The following is a 19509-nucleotide window of genomic DNA, read 5'->3' on the forward strand; positions in this document are numbered from 1 at the left end:
CGAAATGAGCTGGATATGTAATGTCTTATATATCAGACTCTGGCGGTTAAAGGGTTAAGTAGCGGTACCGATAATTCCGCTACTCGATGCTAGATGTCGACTGCGAAAATAATAGTCGTTTTGGTACCAAAACTGATGTATGGAGTGAGCACTCTATTCTTACTATATTACTCTATGCTTCAGATAAAGATTAATAAGATATATTAGATATAGATAGTGGAAGCAAGTGCAATGTATGGAGCAGTATGCACCATGCATGCATAAATGTACCTATGTATGTAGTATCAGGCGTGGTTCACCCCACGATTTCGTCGCTTTGCTACAGGTAGCTAAAAGTACATCCGTTCCACACCAATTTTGGTGGCTAGCCTTAAGAGCCCATCAACGTGCACACTAGCGCCACTGCTAAAATAATCACGATTATTTAGCAGTGGCTCATAAGCCGTGCGTGGCGCTGTCGTCACCTAGCGGCCATATCTGTCCTGATCGTAACAGACGCGTTTTGTTAGAGAGTGAGTCTTCTGTACCTAGTACTGTTATTTATTCTGTGGTAGTATGCACTTTTGTCTCAGGCGATGCCGCTTGACGCGATTGTCATTTGGATTAGTTTTGGAATGGACATTCCATTTTCAGGGTTCCGTACCCAAAGGGTAAAAACGGGACTCTACCAAGACTCCGCTGGCCGTCTGTCTGTCACCAGGCTGTATCTCATGAACCGCGATGAACTAGACAGTTGAATTTTTCACAGCTGATGTATTTCTGTTGCCGTCAAACTGGAAAGTCTTTCAATGTGTTAGCCGTGTTTAAGGGACGCCCATTGATAGCTTTTATCGCGGAAAGGGTTGTCCGGTCCCTGTATAATAGTAGTTTATAGTATATAAAACGTAGTGATTTTATTCTCTTTGGTTTATAGGTACAAAATATCAAAGCTTGTGTTTCTACAATAGCTTTCACAGGTTCAAAGCTGAGTAGAGCCAAAGAAAATTTAGTATAGATAGAGGCGTATTGTCAAAGTAAATTTTGTAGTCACAGTAAATTTACTGCCATCTTTCGACACAGGATTAAAACTTTTAGAACGCCATTTGATTTTCATCCTTGTTCTTTCACTGATATGTGTTAAAATTGTTCAATATCAAAAGGTGTCGCCATCTACACGATAGTATAGACCGAGGTCAACAACGCTTTAAATTTAAATCAAACTATACAGATGTCGCTAGTGAAACGATCGCAAGGACGAACGGCGAGTGTAATAGGGAGTATTACTGCAATGTTCTGCCGCCAGAGTGCAGCACTAATTTGTTTAGTAAACCATAGAATAACTTATACATTGCATGATGCACCAAGGCGGTTTGTTTACAGGCCTACCGCGAAACGCGAAAAACGAAATTTCTTTATCTGCCTCTCTATCGATCGAATAAGCAAGAGTGATAGAGAGGCAGAAACCGAACTTTCGATTGTCGTGTTTCACGGTAGGCCATGTGATTGACCTAGTGACGCATGATTGATGATGTCAATGAGGTTTGTTTACTGTATGTGCTAGTGGAGTCACCTACGCAGAGCTTTGCCTAATATTCCCTATCTGGACCGGTAACCCAGGGTTCTGGGTTCAAATCCCAAGTAGAGCACACTTCATTTTATACCCAGGTATATTTATTTAATTTATTTAAACTTTATTGCGCAAACACAGGAAAAATGTACAAATGGCGTACTTAAGGCCTATTCTCTACCAGCCAACCATAGGGTCAAACAGAGACAAATGTTGGTGCAGGAGATTCATAACTTATAACAGAGAAATTTAACCGAAAAGTCAAATATTATATATAAACATAATAAGATAAACCTACAAAATTATGATTAAAACAATTTAAAAAAGAAGAGTAGACGAATTTTAAAGTATGGCTTTGTATTGAAAATGAAATTGTCGTAATATCGGTGGTGTTTTAGCTGAGGTCCTTATATCCGTAGTGGCCGAGGGTCTGTTGGACCTCCTTCACGTACTTCTCGGCGACCTTCTGCTTTCTCATGGCGGCCACCTGCAAACGGGGTACCATAATAGGTTTAAAATGCAATACGTTCAAGTTGATATACAAAACGTAAGCTAGGTCTTATAAAAAACTAGCTTTTGCCCGCGGCTTCATCTGCGTGGAATTAGTAACAGCAGCTATACTCTGTAACTATAGGTACACAAATAATTTGTACATTTTCGGGTAGTTATAACATTTATTGATTAAACAGCCAAATACAAAACCACCTGGATCTGTCACTGAACGACCTGACTTTAACCTACATTATATGATCATATAATGTTTTCATCTACCCTCAACTGGCTTAAAGATGACATTTGAGGGTAGATTTTGTTTACTCTTTTTTAAATACCTAAATATACAGACATTAGAGTAAGTATAGCCCTGGATAAAGTCTAATGGCAATAATTTCGAGCATAATATGCATGCTTAATTGCTTACACCAATTAACAGTCGATTCATTAATCTTCTCATTTCTACCACCCTTTTCACCTTCTTTAGGGATTACTTCCGACATAAAAACTATCCTATGTCCTCCAACGGAGCGGCAGTTGACGGCCACGAGGGTTCATCATACATAGCCGTTAACCAATACGAGTTATCGCCCGAAAGGCGATTGGTCATGGAAATCTGTAGCTCGCGGTCTATAGTTCGTTTTTTTAGCATTAGAAAAAGACTACGCGTTCTTGACGTCTCTTTTAATTGAAAAACGCTTTTAAAAATCAGTAACCATATAACTATATAACTTACGAAAGCGAAAGATAGATAAGATAAGATAAGATGAAAGCAGAAAAATGTAAATAATCGTATATGATTCATAATTGTTACATATTTGCCGTGACTTATTTTTCAAAATTGTTTTCAATAAATAGACACGTCAAGATTGTTTACCTTCTTTCTAGTGCTAAAAAAAGGAACTATAATAGTTTAAAGAGCTCATGCTGGCTGTGCCACTTGACGCTGATATCAACTTTAGCCAGTCTCCTCGGGATCACGATTAACCTTTTCGACGCCGTATGTCAAACACAAAAGCCGTCACTCGGACGCCACGTCACCGAAGTGTCAAAACTGAAATTGAACTTTATGCATACGCAAGGTCTATGTGCTCTGTGTTCTGTGACCGATTAATCCGTCTTTGGCGTTGGACCTGCGGTGCGGATATATCGGTCATTGGCGTCCAAAAGGTTAGATCAAAGCGTGCAGTTCTCACCTTCTCCTTCATAACCCTGCTCTCGTACTTGTCCTGCTGTTCTTGCTCCATCCTCAGGGCCACACCCTCATTGTGGATCTTCTCACGCAGCTCAGCCCTGGGGATAAACATAACTTTACCAAAGACAATTTGAAATGGAGAGTTAGGGCTGATTTAGACGGTGCGAGAACTAGCATGAGAGTTTCATTACATTGCGGTTTTTGATCGGTCGGTTGAATTGGACGTAACCAACCGTCCGCAATGTAACTAAAATCGCATGCGAGTTCGGGCGCCGTCTAAATGAGCCTTTACTGTCATGGTAAATTATGTAGCTACAGTACATTTACTGCCATCTTTCGGCTTTCGACAGAAGATTAAAACTGTTTCAGAACGCCATTTGACTTTGATCATTATTCTTTCACTGATATGTGTTAAATGTAACAAGCTGTCGTGGCGGCTTGGAACCGTTTACCGGATAGTGTTGTGACTGCTCCTTCGGTCAATGTGTTTAAAAACAGATTGGACAAGTGGCTTTTAAACAATAAGTTAGACTGATGTTACTATTAGTGATGTGATATGACTTTACAAACTTTGAACTATATAGTACTGGACACTGTGTGACATAGGCTCATCAGCTAAATAGCTGCTCGCCTATAATTATATAATAATAATAACAATAAGCCCGCAGGGCAGCTTGTGGCGAGCTGTTGGGGAGTAACGACCCCACGGACCCGAGTGCTCCCGAGAGTCGGTCAGGGTCTCCGTCTCCGGCGTGTCTTCGTCGGACGGAGCGGACCCCAAGGGGACCCGCAGGACTCTCAGCTCTGGCTTGCCTTCATTGGCCGTCCAGAGAGGAGTCGCTAGAGCTATATGCTCCAGGGGTGGAAGTGTTAAAGGGCATAACGCCGCGAGTAGCTTCGGAGAAAGCGCAGCACCACCTCTCGACACCCCTGAGCCGCTCACACCGATGTTGCGCCTGGCCGTCTTTACGATGGCGCATCAGGTGCCCATCTAACGAGTGGCGAGTCATCGCCTGCCTCGATAACTTGTGTAAGCAATGTTATGGCAGGTGTCCGGACTTCTTTGCAATAGCCCAGTCTTTTTTTCACCCAAACTTAAACCATAGACCAGTACTCTGTCCATATTCTTTACAATAGCTTCCAATGCCTGCTGAAACCGGTTCACGGGTATCTATTGATGTACCCGTGAATGGGTTCCAGCAGGCGTTCTACATGACATCAAATCTCTCCAAACTAGGGAAACCAGATACAAATTCGGGATTTCCTGACAAAATTCCTGATTTGCGAATATTTTTCCTGACACTCATATCAGCGACAGGGGGGGGGGGGTTCGAGCTAGCCGTAAGCTATATCTATGTATATGCTTGATACATTGTTTATATTAATTTAATTTGGTTTGTATTTTTGTGAGTAAATTTGAATAATGTAGCTTCATAGGTACATAGTAGAAAAGTCTGCTAATTCACTAAAATTCCTGACATTTTCGTATTCCGGCCGCATTCCTGACAATCGGCCAAAATTCCTGACATGTCAGGAAAATTCCTGTCATCTGGTAACCCTACTCCAAACGGCCTCTACGTGTTGGATCCATATCCCCACACACGCCTTATAAATGACCGGGCTCGAAAGACCCGAGAGTTTAAAAACGGAGATACAAATAATAATATCAGTGAAACCTTGTATATTTCTTCTTGATTTTCTGTATTATTTGTTTTGTTTTCTCTATATGTGCAATAAAGAGTGTTTGTATTATATTATATTGTTACCTGGCGCGTTCCTTGTCGTTTATTTGCTTCATAATCGCTTGCCGATGATTTTCGACACGCGCCTTGCGTTTGTTGTCGAGCTGTAACAAGTTTTTATATCGATTTTAAATTATCTTCCCAATTAATCTAATGGGGTTGGCAGCTGTCAAGGGTTTGCATAGATGGCGCCATCATAGCTTGCACCTTTTTGTATGAGATTTGGCTTAAAAGGCTGGCATCCAGAACATAAAACTCCATTAAAAAAAAACAAAAATTTGACACAATTCTATGGATTGACAGGGCAAGCTATGCTGGCGCCATTTGCTAAATACTTCGACCCATTATACCCTATCTATAGTCTGTATTATTAGCTATTTAAATAAAAGTAAACAAATAATTTGTACATTCTCGGGTAGTTATAACATTTATACAACCAAATACAAAACCGCCTGGATCTGTCATAGAACGACCTGACTTTAACTGCCAGGGCGACTGTGTGAACATCACATGCCACTGCCATGGGCGACTGTGTGAACATCACAGGCCACGCTACGCCACGATTCAGAGTATAGTAGGAGAATATTGCCAGGACGATGGTACCTATGGTTGGACGGCGTATACCAGGACATCAGGAGTGAAAAGTAGGAGAAGGAAGGCCACAAACAGATCGGACTGGAGAGACTTGCTTGACCAGGCTAAGGCCCGCGGCTGTAATGCCTCAGATGATGACGATGGTACCTCTTTCTCCTTCTGCAGGAACTCCTCGTTCTGGCGCGCCGCGTTGTTGAAGCTCTGCTCGTCCTTGGCGATCTCGCGCGCGATCATGCGGTGGATGTCCTGGATCTGAAAACATTACACCACGGATTTATAGACACCGGATAGTACTAGGGGGGCGAAACTGTCATCCTTTCGGGCATTCTCGGCTCCGTTCGGCTCAGCATTGCTCCGAGCATTTATTATAGTCTGTATCTTTTGGTATTTCAATAAAAGTAAACAAATTAATTTGTAAATTTTCGGGTTAGTAGTTATAGATTTATTGGTTAACCAACAAAATACAAAACCGCCGGGATCAGTAACTGAACGACCTGACTTTAACCTACATTATTTGATCGTGTAATCTTTTCATCTACCCTCAGCTGGTTTAAGGGAGCCATTGGAGGGTAGATTTTGTTTACTTTTATCAACGACATATGTAACTTCCTATAAGACGAATAAAGTCTAAGGAAAAAACGTGCCTCGGAATTGAAGCAAAAGTCATTCTCAAATAGATGGCGCACACACCTTTAGCCTATCCTCGGCTAGATGGCGTGACGACACCGTTTCATATTTAACAATTTTAACACATAGATATCAGTGAATGAACATGGATCAAAATGATATAAAAATAATAAAATCATTTATCCATATATATACATGTTTTGATAACTCTATACGTTTTCATTTCGAGTTTTAGTCGTGTGTCGATAGATGGCAGTAAATTTACAGTGACTACAAAATTTACAATGACAGGACCCCTCTATACTATCTATTCTTTTTGCTTTTATTTAAACACCTAAAGATACACCCCCTTATTCAAAAAACTTTACGGGCCTGATTTAGTTAAATTATGTTTTATCCCTTTTTTACAAATATATAAGTCAAAATGACAGATAAGGACAAACGATTATTAGCTAATTGAGGTTTGCAGCGCGGTTATGAATAAGGGGGACAGAGTATAGGGTTGGCAACTTGGCACCACTTGACGTCCTGCGTGTACGACCACAGATAAGATAATGACCTGAATTTTGACAACCCCAAATGGCCGAAAGGGATAGTGCCATACATTATATAGGGATAGCATGAATCGTCCCTGAGGGGCTACCGCGAAAACCGAAATTCGCAAATTGCGGGGATCTTACTCTTTTACTCCAATGAAGGCGTAATTAGAGTGACAGAGAAAAATGCCCGCAATTGACGATTTTCGGTATTGGCGGTAGCCCTACTGAATCGCTGTCAAACTTCGGTTTTGTAGGAAGTGTCCTTTCTGTACTGTAGTACTATTATTTTATTCTGTGGTATAATACTGTCAGTTTTTATGCTAGCCAAAACTGATCCTTATCACTAAAGCCCTCTCCAGACTATGCGCGCGAATCGCGGGCGAAGCCGCGAACGCGAGTGTGGCGTCGATTTCGCAGATTGTTCACGCCTTCGCGCCTTGTTCTCCGTTTTTTGTCGGTATTTTGGCCCGCGTCAAAGGAGACGCGTAGCGCGAACTTGCAAGACTCCACATTACACCCTATTTTGGCTCTTCTGTGGCAAGATAATTATACGAGTATTATGATTATATTATATTAAGCTGCTATATTTTACGGTTTCACAAGAAAACAAAATGGACAAACAGCTAAATCACGTATGATGCCATAGATAACTAACAGTTAAACTTTTCCGCCATCTTGCCGCAAACCAAACTGCGAAATCGCCGTGAAGTGTGCGAGTGTGGAGTCATACGTCAACTTCGCGATATGTTCGCTTCGCGACGTCGCGCCGCGATTCACGCACATAGTCTGGAGGGGGCTTAAGACTTATACGAGTATCGACTGGGATATGGACCGTGATTACCTTTTGTATTGTTTTCGACCTCCCGATATTTCGAAGCAGTTTACATGCATCTTGTTCACGGGTAATTGAAGATAGCAAAAAAAAGTACAAAGGTAATCACGATCCATATCCCGGTCGATATAAGTCTTGAGTCGCACCAAGGAAAGTCTGCAGCGGATTTGATAGCCCACGCAGTATAAGTGTTATTTATACGTCATAATTCCATAGAAGTTTGACGTTTAAAATGACACTTGCACTGCGTGGGCTATCAAAATCGCTGCAGACTTTTCACGGTCTGACTCTAGTGAAACTAACGCAGCGTACTAGGTAGGCGAACAACAAGCGAACGCGAAGCGAAGCGATGCGGCGCGGGGTGAATCAAATCAATCCTTTGATACCCATAGAAGTGTCCTACGTGCAGTGGGCGATCTCGTTGCGAACGCGAACGTCTTGGGCCCGCCGCGCCGCGCCGCGCCGCGCCGCGTCGCGTTCGCGATTTGTTCGCTTACGTAAGACGCAGCGTAACGATGAATCGCTCAAATATGAGTCGCTTATTAACTTCAAACTCGGTTAAATCCATCTGTCAGATTATGCGATTTTGGTATTAAGAAAAGGTAATATGGTAGATATTTGCTGAGAGGGTCGAATGGATTTACCCGAGTTTGAAGTTAAGCGTCACATATGTTACCCTTATCATCGAGCAAGGCCGTCTGAAAGAGGAGATGAGGTCTTGGCTTGTATTTCTCTCACCTGTTGCTCACGCGCCTCGTGCAGATTCTTCATCTCTCTGTTCCGCCGTATAGCGTTGTCCCTCTCTTTCCGTCGGTATTCTCTCTCTACGTCCTCCTGTATCTTCAGGTTGCGGATGCGCTCCAGTTCTTCTTTCAGCTCTTGTTCAGCCTAGGAACAAAATACAGATAAAGTATTTATTAAACTTTGCAGCTAACAGCGCCATCTATCTGACCTTTTATACACTTTATCGAACCCTAGATGGCTTATCGATAATCGATACGCATCCAATAAAGGTACATAGTTCCCTATATAGTCCATAGGTGGCGCTGTAATCAAAAGTAAATTAATTAGTCAGTATTATTCCAGCATTCGCTTGTTTCATTACTCATCTTTTCCGAACTTTGCAATCCTGGCAGGATCGCCATGTAAGGTTTCGAATCGAGTAATGAAACAAGCGAATGCTGGAATAATACTGACTATATTTCATAGGTTACAACAAAGACTATTGATGTAAGGTATAGAGGTGACACCACAGTAGAGATGTAACGGATAGTGTTTGGCCGGCCAGACCATCGGCCAAATATTCGGTATCCGGCCGCCGAACATTCACCCTGCGGACCTTTACCTAATTAATAAGTACATTTCGGTTTTCCAAGTGCGCATTGTGCTGGTTTTGACCTGTTTCGTAGTGAACGTTCGCGTGGACTAATTTCTAGGTTCGAAATGAGTACACGTGGAAGTAAGTGGAATGTTTAAATTGTTTTAAAATAATAAACGAGTACGATTATGACCGCGACTGTTTCTTATTCCAATTTTGTTTACTCCGAAATCAAGCAATGTTACTATCCGGTATCCGGATAGTAGGTCACTATTCGGTATCCGGCCGAATGTTAAAATAATGGCCGGATAGGCCGGATACCAGATAGTAACCGAATATCCGGTGCATCTCTACACCACAGTCTTTCTAACTAAGATAACCTCACTTTCTGGGCTTTAGCGATGTGGTCGATGCCCTTCTGCTTGGCCGCCTTGATGGCCTCGGCCTCCGCCCGGTTCCTGGACTCGCGCTCCTGTCTCTGCTTCAGGAAGTTGGCCACGCGAAGGTCGTTTATTCGCTCTTCTTCCATCTGCAGCTGCTTGAAGTAGAGCAGCTCGGCGTTGCCTGCAACACAAATAAAGGTGTGTCCAGACAGAGGTGATCAAATCGACCGATTTGATCAGAAATGAAATTTCCGTTAATCTCCAATTTTAGATTTATGGTGATATTAGAGCCAAATTAGAGCCCTCTAAATTGAAAAAATGCCCCAGAACGAAAATAATGGCGTCACGAATTGGTATTATTGCGTCCGCACGTCATTTTATCCGTAATATCGGTCATTATCGGCGGTTGAATTCGGCGAGCCAAATTGGCGTTTGCGTCCGCACCTCCTGATTCGATCGGGAAATCAATCTCTAGCACGCGTGTCTGAGTCAGTAATTTGCGGGCCGTCTTTACAAAAACCGGGCAAGTGCGAGTCGGACTCGCGCACGAAGGGTTCCGTACCATAATGCAAAAAAAAAAACAAAAAAAAAAGCAAAAAAAAAAAACGGTCACCCATCCAAATACTGACCACTCCCGACGTTGCTTAACTTTGGTCAAAAATCACGTTTGTTGTATGGGAGCCCCATTTAAATCTTTATTTTATTCTGTTTTTAGTATTTGTTGTTATAGCGGCAACAGAAATACATCATCTGTGAAAATTTCAACTGTCTAGCTATCACGGTTCGTGAGATACAGCCTGGTGACAGACGGACGGACGGACGGACGGACGGACGGACGGACGGACGGACGGACAGCGAAGTCTTAGTAATAGGGTCCCGTTTTACCCTTTGGGTACGGAACCCTAAAAACAAAAGTTTTTGAAAATCATTAAAACGAAACGGATTTGGACAGAGAAGCATAGCGGTCTTTGGTGTCGGAGGCCTAGATCAACATCGGGTAGCTGCGCCACAGCAGTAAGTAAGTAAGTATTCAAAATTGTGAATCCGGGTTTGCGAGGTCTACAAACAGCAACACTCCTAACTGTACATCGTTGGACCTTATTACAAAAGGCATAAAGTCCACGACGGTATAAAGCCACTAGTCTTACCTTGGTCGAGCATTTCTTTCAACATCCGCTGTTGGGTCTGTTTCTCCTTCAGCTTCTGTGCCTCATCGATCTGCATCGCGATGTTGGACTGGTTCACACGGATGCTCTCCTCTTCTATGCGTTCCGTTTCTATTACCTGTTAATATTGAGGTTTGGTATAAAGCCACTAGTCTTACCTTGGTCGAGCATTTCTTTCAACATCCGCTGTTGGGTCTGTTTCTCCTTCAGCTTCTGTGCCTCATCGATCTGCATCGCGATGTTGGACTGGTTCACACGGATGCTCTCCTCTTCTATGCGTTCCGTTTCTATTATCTGTTAATATTGAGGTTTGGTATAAAGCCACTAGTCTTACCTTGGTCGAGCATTTCTTTCAACATCCGCTGTCGGGTCTGTTTCTCCTTCAGCTTCTGTGCCTCATCGATCTGCATCGCGATGTTGGACTGGTTCACACGGATGCTCTTCTCTTCTATGCGTTCCGTTTCTATTACCTGTTAATATTGAGGTTTGGTATAAAGCCACTAGTCTTACCTTGGTCGAGCATTTCTTTCAACATCCGCTGTCGGGTGTGTTTCTCCTTCAGTTTCTGCGCCTCATCGATCTGCATCGCGATGTTGGACTGGTTCACTCGGATACTCTCCTCTTCTATGCGTTCTGCTTCCATTACCTGTCAATATTGAGGTTTTAAACCATTGACGTATAATATCTAAGGACTGGCCTTACGGGCAATAAGAATGGGGTATGAGTGGGGTCAGTACAGCGGTGTGACACCGCTACAACGCGATTGGTTGATGAGTTCACATCACGCGCGCGATTGGTCGCAACTACCTAGTTGCGTTAGACTGCACGATTGACTCGAATTCGTGAGTGACACCGCTGAACTAGTACCATTTTAGTGCCCGTAAGGCCAGTCCTTAGATATTATACGTCAATGTTTTAAACGGTGAGAGAGGTAAGTAATGCTGTCACACGTACGGAATTTTCCGTACGGAATGATATGTGCAAGCGAGGCAGCGCTGTGCATTTGTAGAGCTACGTCCCGTTCCAACCTGTCATTCCGTACGGAAACCGAATGAAAATACCGAACGTGTGCGGCCAGGGTTAAACGGTGAGAGAGAGTAAAGAGCGCTGGTGGCCTAGCAGTAAGAGCGTGCGATTTTCAATCCGGAGGTCGCGGGCTCAAACCTACCAATGAATTTTTCGATGTACGAAATATCATTTGATATTTACCATTCGCTTTTCGGTGAAGGAAAACATCGTGAGTAACTCGACAATTTATTCCAAATCGTCTAAAATACATAGGTTACCCAGCAATGCTCCAACATTCAAATCCAAAAACAACTTCGGTTTCTATGTCAATGAGAGCCGAATTTCAGCCCACAGTCAGGCGTGGCTCACTCCGCGATTTCGTCACTTTGCAATAAGTAGCTACAAGTACATCCGTCCCACACCAATTTTGGTGGCTAGCCATAAGCCGCGCGTGGGGCTGTCGCCGCCTAGCGGTCATATCTGTCCTAATCGCAACAGACGTGTTTTGTTAGAGAGTGAATCTTCTGTACCTAGTACTATTATTTATTCTGTGCCACAGTGCGACCCCAAGTGAATGGGACATTATGGGACAAGGGCAAGCGAATGATGATGATCACGTGGTACCTACTGCCTACCTTGGCAAACTCGTGGGAGGAGATCTGTTCCTTGAGCGCCGTGAGGTTCTGCAGCCGGAGCCCGTGGCGGCGCTCCTCCTCCGCCTCGGCGCGCGCCACGGCCGCCTGCCGGTTCTCCTCCATTATGGCGTCCAGGCTGACAACACAATTTCAGCTTTAGGAAAAAGGGATTTTTTTTTTACAAGCTTTTATTGCTGACTAACTGTATACTTTTCTTTAAATGTGAACATCTCCGCGTCTCCTATTTACAAATATCTAAAACCGATAGATAGTTTCGCAGCGCGTTCGACTGATATGGATGTACCTTTACTTCACTTTGGTGAAAATCTGGTTCCAAGGATCAACAAACAGACTGTGACCTTGATGTGGTAGTTTGCTCTCTAGTCTCAGCCTGTTTAGTGAATGGAAAGGATGTTTAGTACTTGTCACATGATCTGCCTGTCTGCCTGCCTGTCACCATGCCTGTCACGTTCTAACAAGTATGTAAGTGTGAAAGTGACGGCTATAGCGACAGGCGATAAAATTAAATGGAACCACGCTGCGCCCGCTGGTCTGCTAGAGGAGCGTTCATAGCTAGATTCTCACATGTAGGGTGAGAATCCGGCTAGGAGAATCAGACGGTGAAGTGGAGTCCAGACGGGATCAGAAATGAAATTGGCGTCAATCTCCAATTCAATCACCTATTTTATATTTAGAGCTCTAAATTTAAAAAATGCCCCCAAGCGATAATACTATAAGCGTCACAAATTGCTATTCTTGCGTCCGCGACTCCATTTTATCGGTAATATCGGTCATAATCGGCGGCCGAAATTGGCGAGCTAAATTGGCGTTTGCGTCCGCACGGCCTGATCTGATCGGGCAATTAAATCAAATTGGCGAAAAATTGTCCCGCCTGGACTGGTTCAGATGCTACCGGGACGGTCAGTTCCTACCTCTTTATCACCTACCGTCTCTCTTCCTCCATGATCTCCTTCTTAATGAGGTCTTTCTCAACAATCTGCGCGTCGCGTATGGCGTGGCATTTGGACGCCAAGATGACGCGGTTGCAGAGACGCGGGCCCTGCATGTTGTCCGCTCTTAGCACTGTAACACGGTACACAGGAAATTATGAATGCCAACTATTCCAAGGAATTATAGTAGGCCTTATTATACTCGTATCTTTAGGTATTTGAATAAAAGTAAACAAAATCTACCCTCAAATGGCTCCTTAAGCCAGTTGAGGGTAGATGAAAACAATACATGATCAAATAATGTAGGTTAAAGTCAGGTCGTTTAGTGACTGATCCAGGCGGTTTTGTATTTGGTTGGTTAACCAATAAATGTTATAACTACCCGAAAATGTACAAATTGTTTGTTATGTTATACCTTTCCTCGCGATGTTTTCTTACACCAAAGACTCCAGAGTAAATGGTAAATATCGAATATAATTTCGTTCATGAGCTGAAGAGTTGGTAGACTCTGAAGCGTGTGACTTTCAAAGCGAAGGTCTTGAGATCGAACCCCGGCTCATACCAATGAGTATCTTTATGAACAATAGATTACAAGTCGAATAAAGTGGAGTCCAGACGGGGTGATCGAATCGACCGATTTGATCAGAAAAAAAATTGGCGTCAATTTCCAATTTAATTCACCAATTTTAGATTTATGGTGATATTAGAGCCCTCTAAATTGAAAAATAGCCCTAAAACGAAAATACTGGCGTCACAAATAGTATACTAAAATAGCGTATTCTTGCGTCCGCACCCCATTTTATCGGTAATATCGGTCATAATCGGCGAGCCAGATTGGCGTTTGCGTTCGCATGGCCTGATTCGATCGGACAATTTAATCAGATTGGCGAAAGATTGACTCGTCTGGACACGCCTTAATAGATAGATAGGTACTTACTCTCGTTCCTAGTGAGGGAGTGTGCCGTCTGGTCCGACCCCTCCAGCTCGGGATCCGCGTGCCCAGACGCTGCTTCCGCCCCGGGCTGGGGCTTGAGGTTCTCCTGTGAACCAGAACAGAACCACAGTCTATATAGATACTTACTCTCGTTCCTAGTGAGGGTGTGAGCCGCCTGGTCCGGCCCCTCCAGCTCGGGATCCGCGTGCCTAGACGCTGCCTCCGCCCCGGGCTGGGGCTTGAGGTTCTCCTGTGAACCAGAACAGAACCACAGTCTATATAGATACTTACTCTCGTTCCTAGTGAGGGTGTGCGCCGCCTGGTCCGGCCCCTCCAGCTCGGGATCCGCCTGCCCAGACGCTGCCTCCGCCCCGGGCTGGGGCTTGAGGTTCTCCTGTGAACCAGAACAGAACCACAGTCTATATAGATACTTACTCTCGTTCCTAGTGAGGGTGTGCGCCGCCTGGTCCGGCCCCTCCAGCTCGGGATCCGCCTGCCCAGACGCTGCCTCCGCCCCGGGCTGGGGCTTGAGGTTCTCCTGTGAACCAGAACAGAACCACAGTCTATATAGATACTTACTCTCGTTCCTAGTGAGGGTGTGAGCCGCCTGGTCCGCCCCCTCCAGCTCGGGATCCGCCTGCCCAGACGCTGCCTCCGCCCCGGGCTGGGGCTTGAGGTTCTCCTGTGAACCAGAACAGAACCACAGTCTATATAGATACTTACTCTCGTTCCTAGTGAGGGTGTGAGCCGCCTGGTCCGCCCCCTCCAGCTCGGGATCCGCCTGCCCAGACGCTGCCTCCGCCCCGGGCTGGTGCTTGAGGTTCTCCTGTGAACCAGAACAGAACCACAGTCTATATAGATACTTACTCTCGTTCCTAGTGAGGGTGTGCGCCGCCTGGTCCGGCCCCTCCAGCTCGGGATCCGCCTGCCCAGACGCTGCCTCCGCCCCGGGCTGGGGCTTGAGGTTCTCCTGTGAACCAGAACAGAACCACAGTCTATATAGATACTTACTCTCGTTCCTAGTGAGGGTGTGCGCCGCCTGGTCCGGCCCCTCCAGCTCGGGATCCGCCTGCCCAGACGCTGCCTCCACCCCGGGCTGGGGCTTGAGGTTCTCCTGTGAACCAGAACAGAACCACAGTCTATATAGATACTTACTCTCGTTCCTAGTGAGGGTGTGCGCCGCCTGGTCCGGCTCCTCCAGCTCGGGATCCGCCTGCCCAGACGCTGCCTCCGCCCCGGGCTGGGGCTTGAGGTTCTCCTGTGTACCAGAACAGAACCACAGTCTATATAGATACTTACTCTCGTTCCTAGTGAGGGTGTGAGCCGCCTGGTCCGGCCCCTCCAGCTCGGGGTCCGCCTGCCCAGACGCTGCCTCCGCCCCGAGCTGGGGCTTGAGGTTCTCCTGTGAACCAGAACATCAGTCAGACTTGGTCTCCGATTAAACGATCTCATTCCAGTTTCATCCCTATTCACCCCAGTTGACGGTATCTTTTGTTAAAGGAAACTATTAGCGATCCCGTCTTCTAACCTGACCTCATTTTCCTACTTTTCACCATCATCATCATCAGCCTACTCTCGTCCACTGCTGGACATAGGCCTCTCCTATTGCACGCCATTGAGCACGATTTTCGGCAACTCCTACTCCTGCCTACTTTTATAGAGTACATAATGATAAGCAGCCTACTTATGTTCTGTAGGTGTCCGGTTTTTCTGAAAAGTCCATGTATGTTGAATAAGTAGCTAATTATAATTGTAATATATGACGAGGCCATGAAATTTTAAGTATTCACCACATCGTGCATCATGGTCGTAGGATTTAAGTCCCCATCAAGGTCTTTAACCCAAAAAAGACAATCACTTTTCACTCATCAATGACTGCAATAGAGCACTGAGACAAAATTAAAACCAGACTAAAGATCAGTTGCACTACTTGCACTAAACCAGCGGTCGGCAACAGGCAGCCCGCGAGCGTCTCGCTTGCGGCCCGCGAGCCTCCCTGGCTATTATGTACCTATGACAAACGACAATGTCTGCTAAATCACAAATATTACCAAAGTGCGGCCCGCGTCAACTTCGTTAACTACTATGTGGCCCTTGGCTGCTAAAAGGTTGCCGACCGCTGCACTTAACGATCTGTCAGCGTTCGCTTAATTTTATGTAGGTACGGGAAGTTTCATACAGCGGCGTAGCGTGAACTAATCTGGCCGAGGGCGAAATCGCATCTGTGAGGCCCTTTTCTTTCAATGTGTATTCCCAAGATAGTAAAAAAAGGGTTGGCTTCCGCGAGGCCCCTTTAAGCGCGAGGCCGTGGGTGCGGGCCCACTTCGCCCACGCCTAGCTAGCTACGCTACTGGTTTCATAGTTAACTGCCGACTGGCGTTCCTCAGTCTGCTACTTGTGGTTGGTGCAACTGGCAATACCTTTAGTTTCCGTTTGCGCATCTCGGACTCCTTTGCCGCCTTCTGGATGGCGGCTTCCTGGGCGTGCATGGCCGCGATCTGCTCCTCCTGCGTCAGCACCTGTGGAAAAAATATCTTATTCAGGTTTTATTTAGGATAATTCACCAGTCCCTTGTCGCTTTTAGTAACTGGCCGCCCTAAACTAAAAATGAATTCCATTCACCTATAAACAGAATTCATTTTAGTATAAGGTTTCAATAACTGGCCACCTTATATTAAAATGTATTCTATTTATAGGCGTATAGAATTCATTTTTGGTTTGGGGTAGCCATGAGTTACTGGTGAATTACCCTATTGTTTTGTTAGTTGTTGGATCGGCGCGTTGAGAACGCTGGGGTTGAAATTAACGTCCCCTCGCCGAACACTTTCTGTTAAGAGTCTTCTAATTTCCTTGCCCCTCACCGCCGGTACATCACGGGTAGAAGAGAGATAGCGTTACCTACCTGAGCCTGCTCTTTAAGTGACTCTATCGCGCTCTTATTAGGCATATCAGCAGGATACACTGAGAGAAAAATCATCACCAGGAATTCAGTTCTGTACTGGGGGAAAAAATGAAGTTTTAGTAATAATTATGGAAGTTTCACTATTTTTGTAAAGTTTATTTATTTCTACAAACAGCTCAGTAATCCCAAATCTAATTTCAACAAACAGATAATAGAAATTGCAAGAACTAATAGAAATTGCAAAAGTCAATTTGTTCCTATTAGTTGACTCTCCTTGTCCCCGGATTAAGTTTATTTTTGTAATTCTAAGTGTGTTTTTGTTAGTCTTTTCTCTCAGTGTAGTAGTTTTAGTAAAACCCCGCCCCACACCGGTACATCAAGAGTAGAAGAGAGATAGCTATACCTTAGCCTGCTCTTTCAGCCGCTCAAACTCGCTCTTAGGTATAACAGCAGGATAGTAGTTCTTCTCTCCCCGTGGCACTATCAGCTTCCTTTGGGCCCCGCCCACCTGCGGGGCCACAACGATCTCGCGGCGGGGTAACTCGCATTTGTGGATAGGGCGCTTGGTTATGGGGAACTTGAGACGGCATTGGGAGGGTCTGAAATATTTCGCAAGGAAATAAACTTTCTGAAAAGGATTGTGATCGATCACAGATTAATAATTAGACATTCGAACTGCGGGCCTACCGCGAAAAGCCAAAATCGAAATTTCTTTAAATTAGGTATATATAAATATTAGCTTTTGCCCGCGACTTCGTCTGTGTGGAATTAGTGACGAGCTAGAGTAGGTATAGCGCCTGGATAATGCTAATAGCAATCATTCAATTCGCGCATTTCTTACTTCAATTATTAGGCAATTCATTAACTCTTTCAATCTTTCGTCATTATAATATCCCGTGGAGCGCCCTAAACAGACACGTGTGCTGGTAACTAGTATAGGAGTTCCATACTACGGTAATTCTGGGGCGCTCCAGGGGATATTAGTATGGATTTCGTCATCGCTCGCTCGAATATGCATAAATTAATCTTATGGTCGCGTCAGATCCTACGAGTATATCGTTATTGCGATTTTGTTTATCCCAAAGCTGCTAAAAGAGTAGATTCCCCTAAAGTAGGATGTGAATCGGCGTTCGATTTGGTAATGTGACAGGGTAAGTACTAGAGATGCCCCGAATAGTGAATTTGGCCGAATACCGAATACTTACCGAATATTCGGCTCCTCTCTCGGCCGAATACCGAATATTCGGCATGACATGCGAACATTTTGGGTCACAATTATTATGAAAACTGTTCGCCAACAAAGCACAACGTTTGCTAAGATATATTTTTATGTTGAACAGAATTAATGAATGTAGTTAGAGACAATCAAGTCAGACCCATGATAAAAATAAAATATTTTGTATAGTGTAAATAACATTATTTGCGGTATTTGACACATTATGACTGACGTATATAGAGATGTAACTAACGCCAATCGATTGTAGACTGAGGTATCGAATTGTGACGTATAATGAATTTTTATTTGAGATTTAAATAAAGCTAGAATTATATGGTTTTCCCGCAAGCTACCGGTCGGTCGGTGTATTTAATACACCGACCGAGTAGGTCGCACCCATTGTCAAAATTGAAACTAACTGGGGATCTATTTTAAAGTTTATTTATGTTATTTCTGTGTCAAATTTGTTGTCTGTTAAGTGACGATAAATATATCCATATTTACAGTTAATTATCCACCTTTTCCTTATTTTTATTAAAAGAAAAATGAAAAATTCATATCGATTTACTTAGACGACTACCGATTCATAACGGTGGTGTCCGACCAACCCTAAAATAAAAAAAAAAGACGTAGAACGTAAACGTTTGCAGTGCAGTTGTTTTCCTTTGTGATTTCGATGTGCAAAACATTTTACGTAGTATTGCTGTTGTGAGTGACAGACGTCAAATACCGCAAATAATGTTATTTACACTATAATCAACAAATGCTCAAAAACGTGCCTTCGTATTTAACTACTTTCCAAGAATACATTTTAAATATTAAAATATACCTAGTTTTTGGGTTTTTTTTGTGTAATTTTTCTTTTTAGGTAGGTGCAACAGATATTCGGTATTCGGCCGAATACCGAATATTCGGCAAAGTGGCCGAATAGGCCGAATACCGAATAGCTGCCGAATATTCGTGGCATCTCTAGTAAGTACCTAAATCAAACGTGGAATTAGAAATACCTATGTAATTGGTAGCAGCCTGGTTCACTTCTCTTCGTCGCTCTTCTAATAACATGGTAAGGAATACTGTCGTGCGGATTTGGCGTAGGAGGCGCCATTGTATATTTATTAGAAAATATAAATAAGTAATAGATGTGCGTAGTTCGCCTTCCGAGTAGTAAATTCTAGTAAATAAATCGAAACCAGTTGCCTAGCAATAAACATAGTTTGATTAGATCATGATCACTTTGACGACCTCAAAATAAGACGGCGCATTCAAATATACCTCCACCTCCACAGTCCAATCGTTATTTAAAAAAAAAATATGATTGTCTATAATAAGTCCACCCTAGTGTTGCCTAGAAGAAAAAAATTGTAGATAAATTTAATTGAAAACAGGTGAATGTGTCTCAAAAGTATTCAATAAGTCTGCGAAATACACGT

The 19509-nt window shown here is 43.9% G+C and overlaps 1 protein-coding gene across 2 annotated transcripts; it reads right to left on the bottom strand.

The window, feature by feature from the left end:
• Positions 1 to 1632: 1632 nt before the first annotated feature.
• Positions 1633 to 19324, bottom strand: LOC134800730 (cilia- and flagella-associated protein 45-like). Of its 2 annotated transcripts, none has more exons than XM_063773256.1 (13): positions 19087 to 19324; positions 17267 to 17462; positions 16382 to 16480; positions 15261 to 15363; positions 13025 to 13160; positions 12078 to 12213; positions 10417 to 10552; positions 9271 to 9449; positions 8306 to 8455; positions 5717 to 5821; positions 5000 to 5079; positions 3235 to 3331; positions 1633 to 2033 (listed from the first exon to the last, which is right to left on the bottom strand). In XM_063773256.1, exons 1-13 carry the CDS (start codon positions 19182 to 19184, stop codon positions 1941 to 1943), a joined length of 1608 nt encoding a protein of 535 aa, XP_063629326.1. In that variant the 5' UTR covers positions 19185 to 19324; the 3' UTR covers positions 1633 to 1940. The 2 variants fall into 2 exon arrangements, with proteins under 2 accessions (XP_063629326.1, XP_063629325.1); XM_063773255.1 differs by lacking the exon at positions 10417 to 10552 and adding an exon at positions 10945 to 11080 and having other exon boundaries at positions 19087 to 19322.
• Between the last annotated feature and the right edge of the window lie 185 nt (positions 19325 to 19509).

Source organism: Cydia splendana, chromosome 20, assembly GCF_910591565.1.
Source record: "Cydia splendana chromosome 20, ilCydSple1.2, whole genome shotgun sequence".
In the NCBI taxonomy this organism is placed as follows: domain Eukaryota; kingdom Metazoa; phylum Arthropoda; class Insecta; order Lepidoptera; family Tortricidae; genus Cydia; species Cydia splendana.

Excerpts from the sequence above, each read along its gene's own strand:
- LOC134800730 (XM_063773256.1), bottom strand. The coding sequence starts at position 19,184 with ATGGCGCCTCCTACGCCAAATCCGCACGACAGTATTCCTTACCATGTT. Across the intron at positions 9,450-10,416 it reads GAAAGAAATGCTCGACCAAG|GCAACGCCGAGCTGCTCTAC; the intron begins GTAAGACTAGTG and ends TTTGTGTTGCAG. Across the intron at positions 8,456-9,270 it reads ACATCGCTAAAGCCCAGAAA|GCTGAACAAGAGCTGAAAGA; the intron begins GTGAGGTTATCT and ends TTTTGTTCCTAG.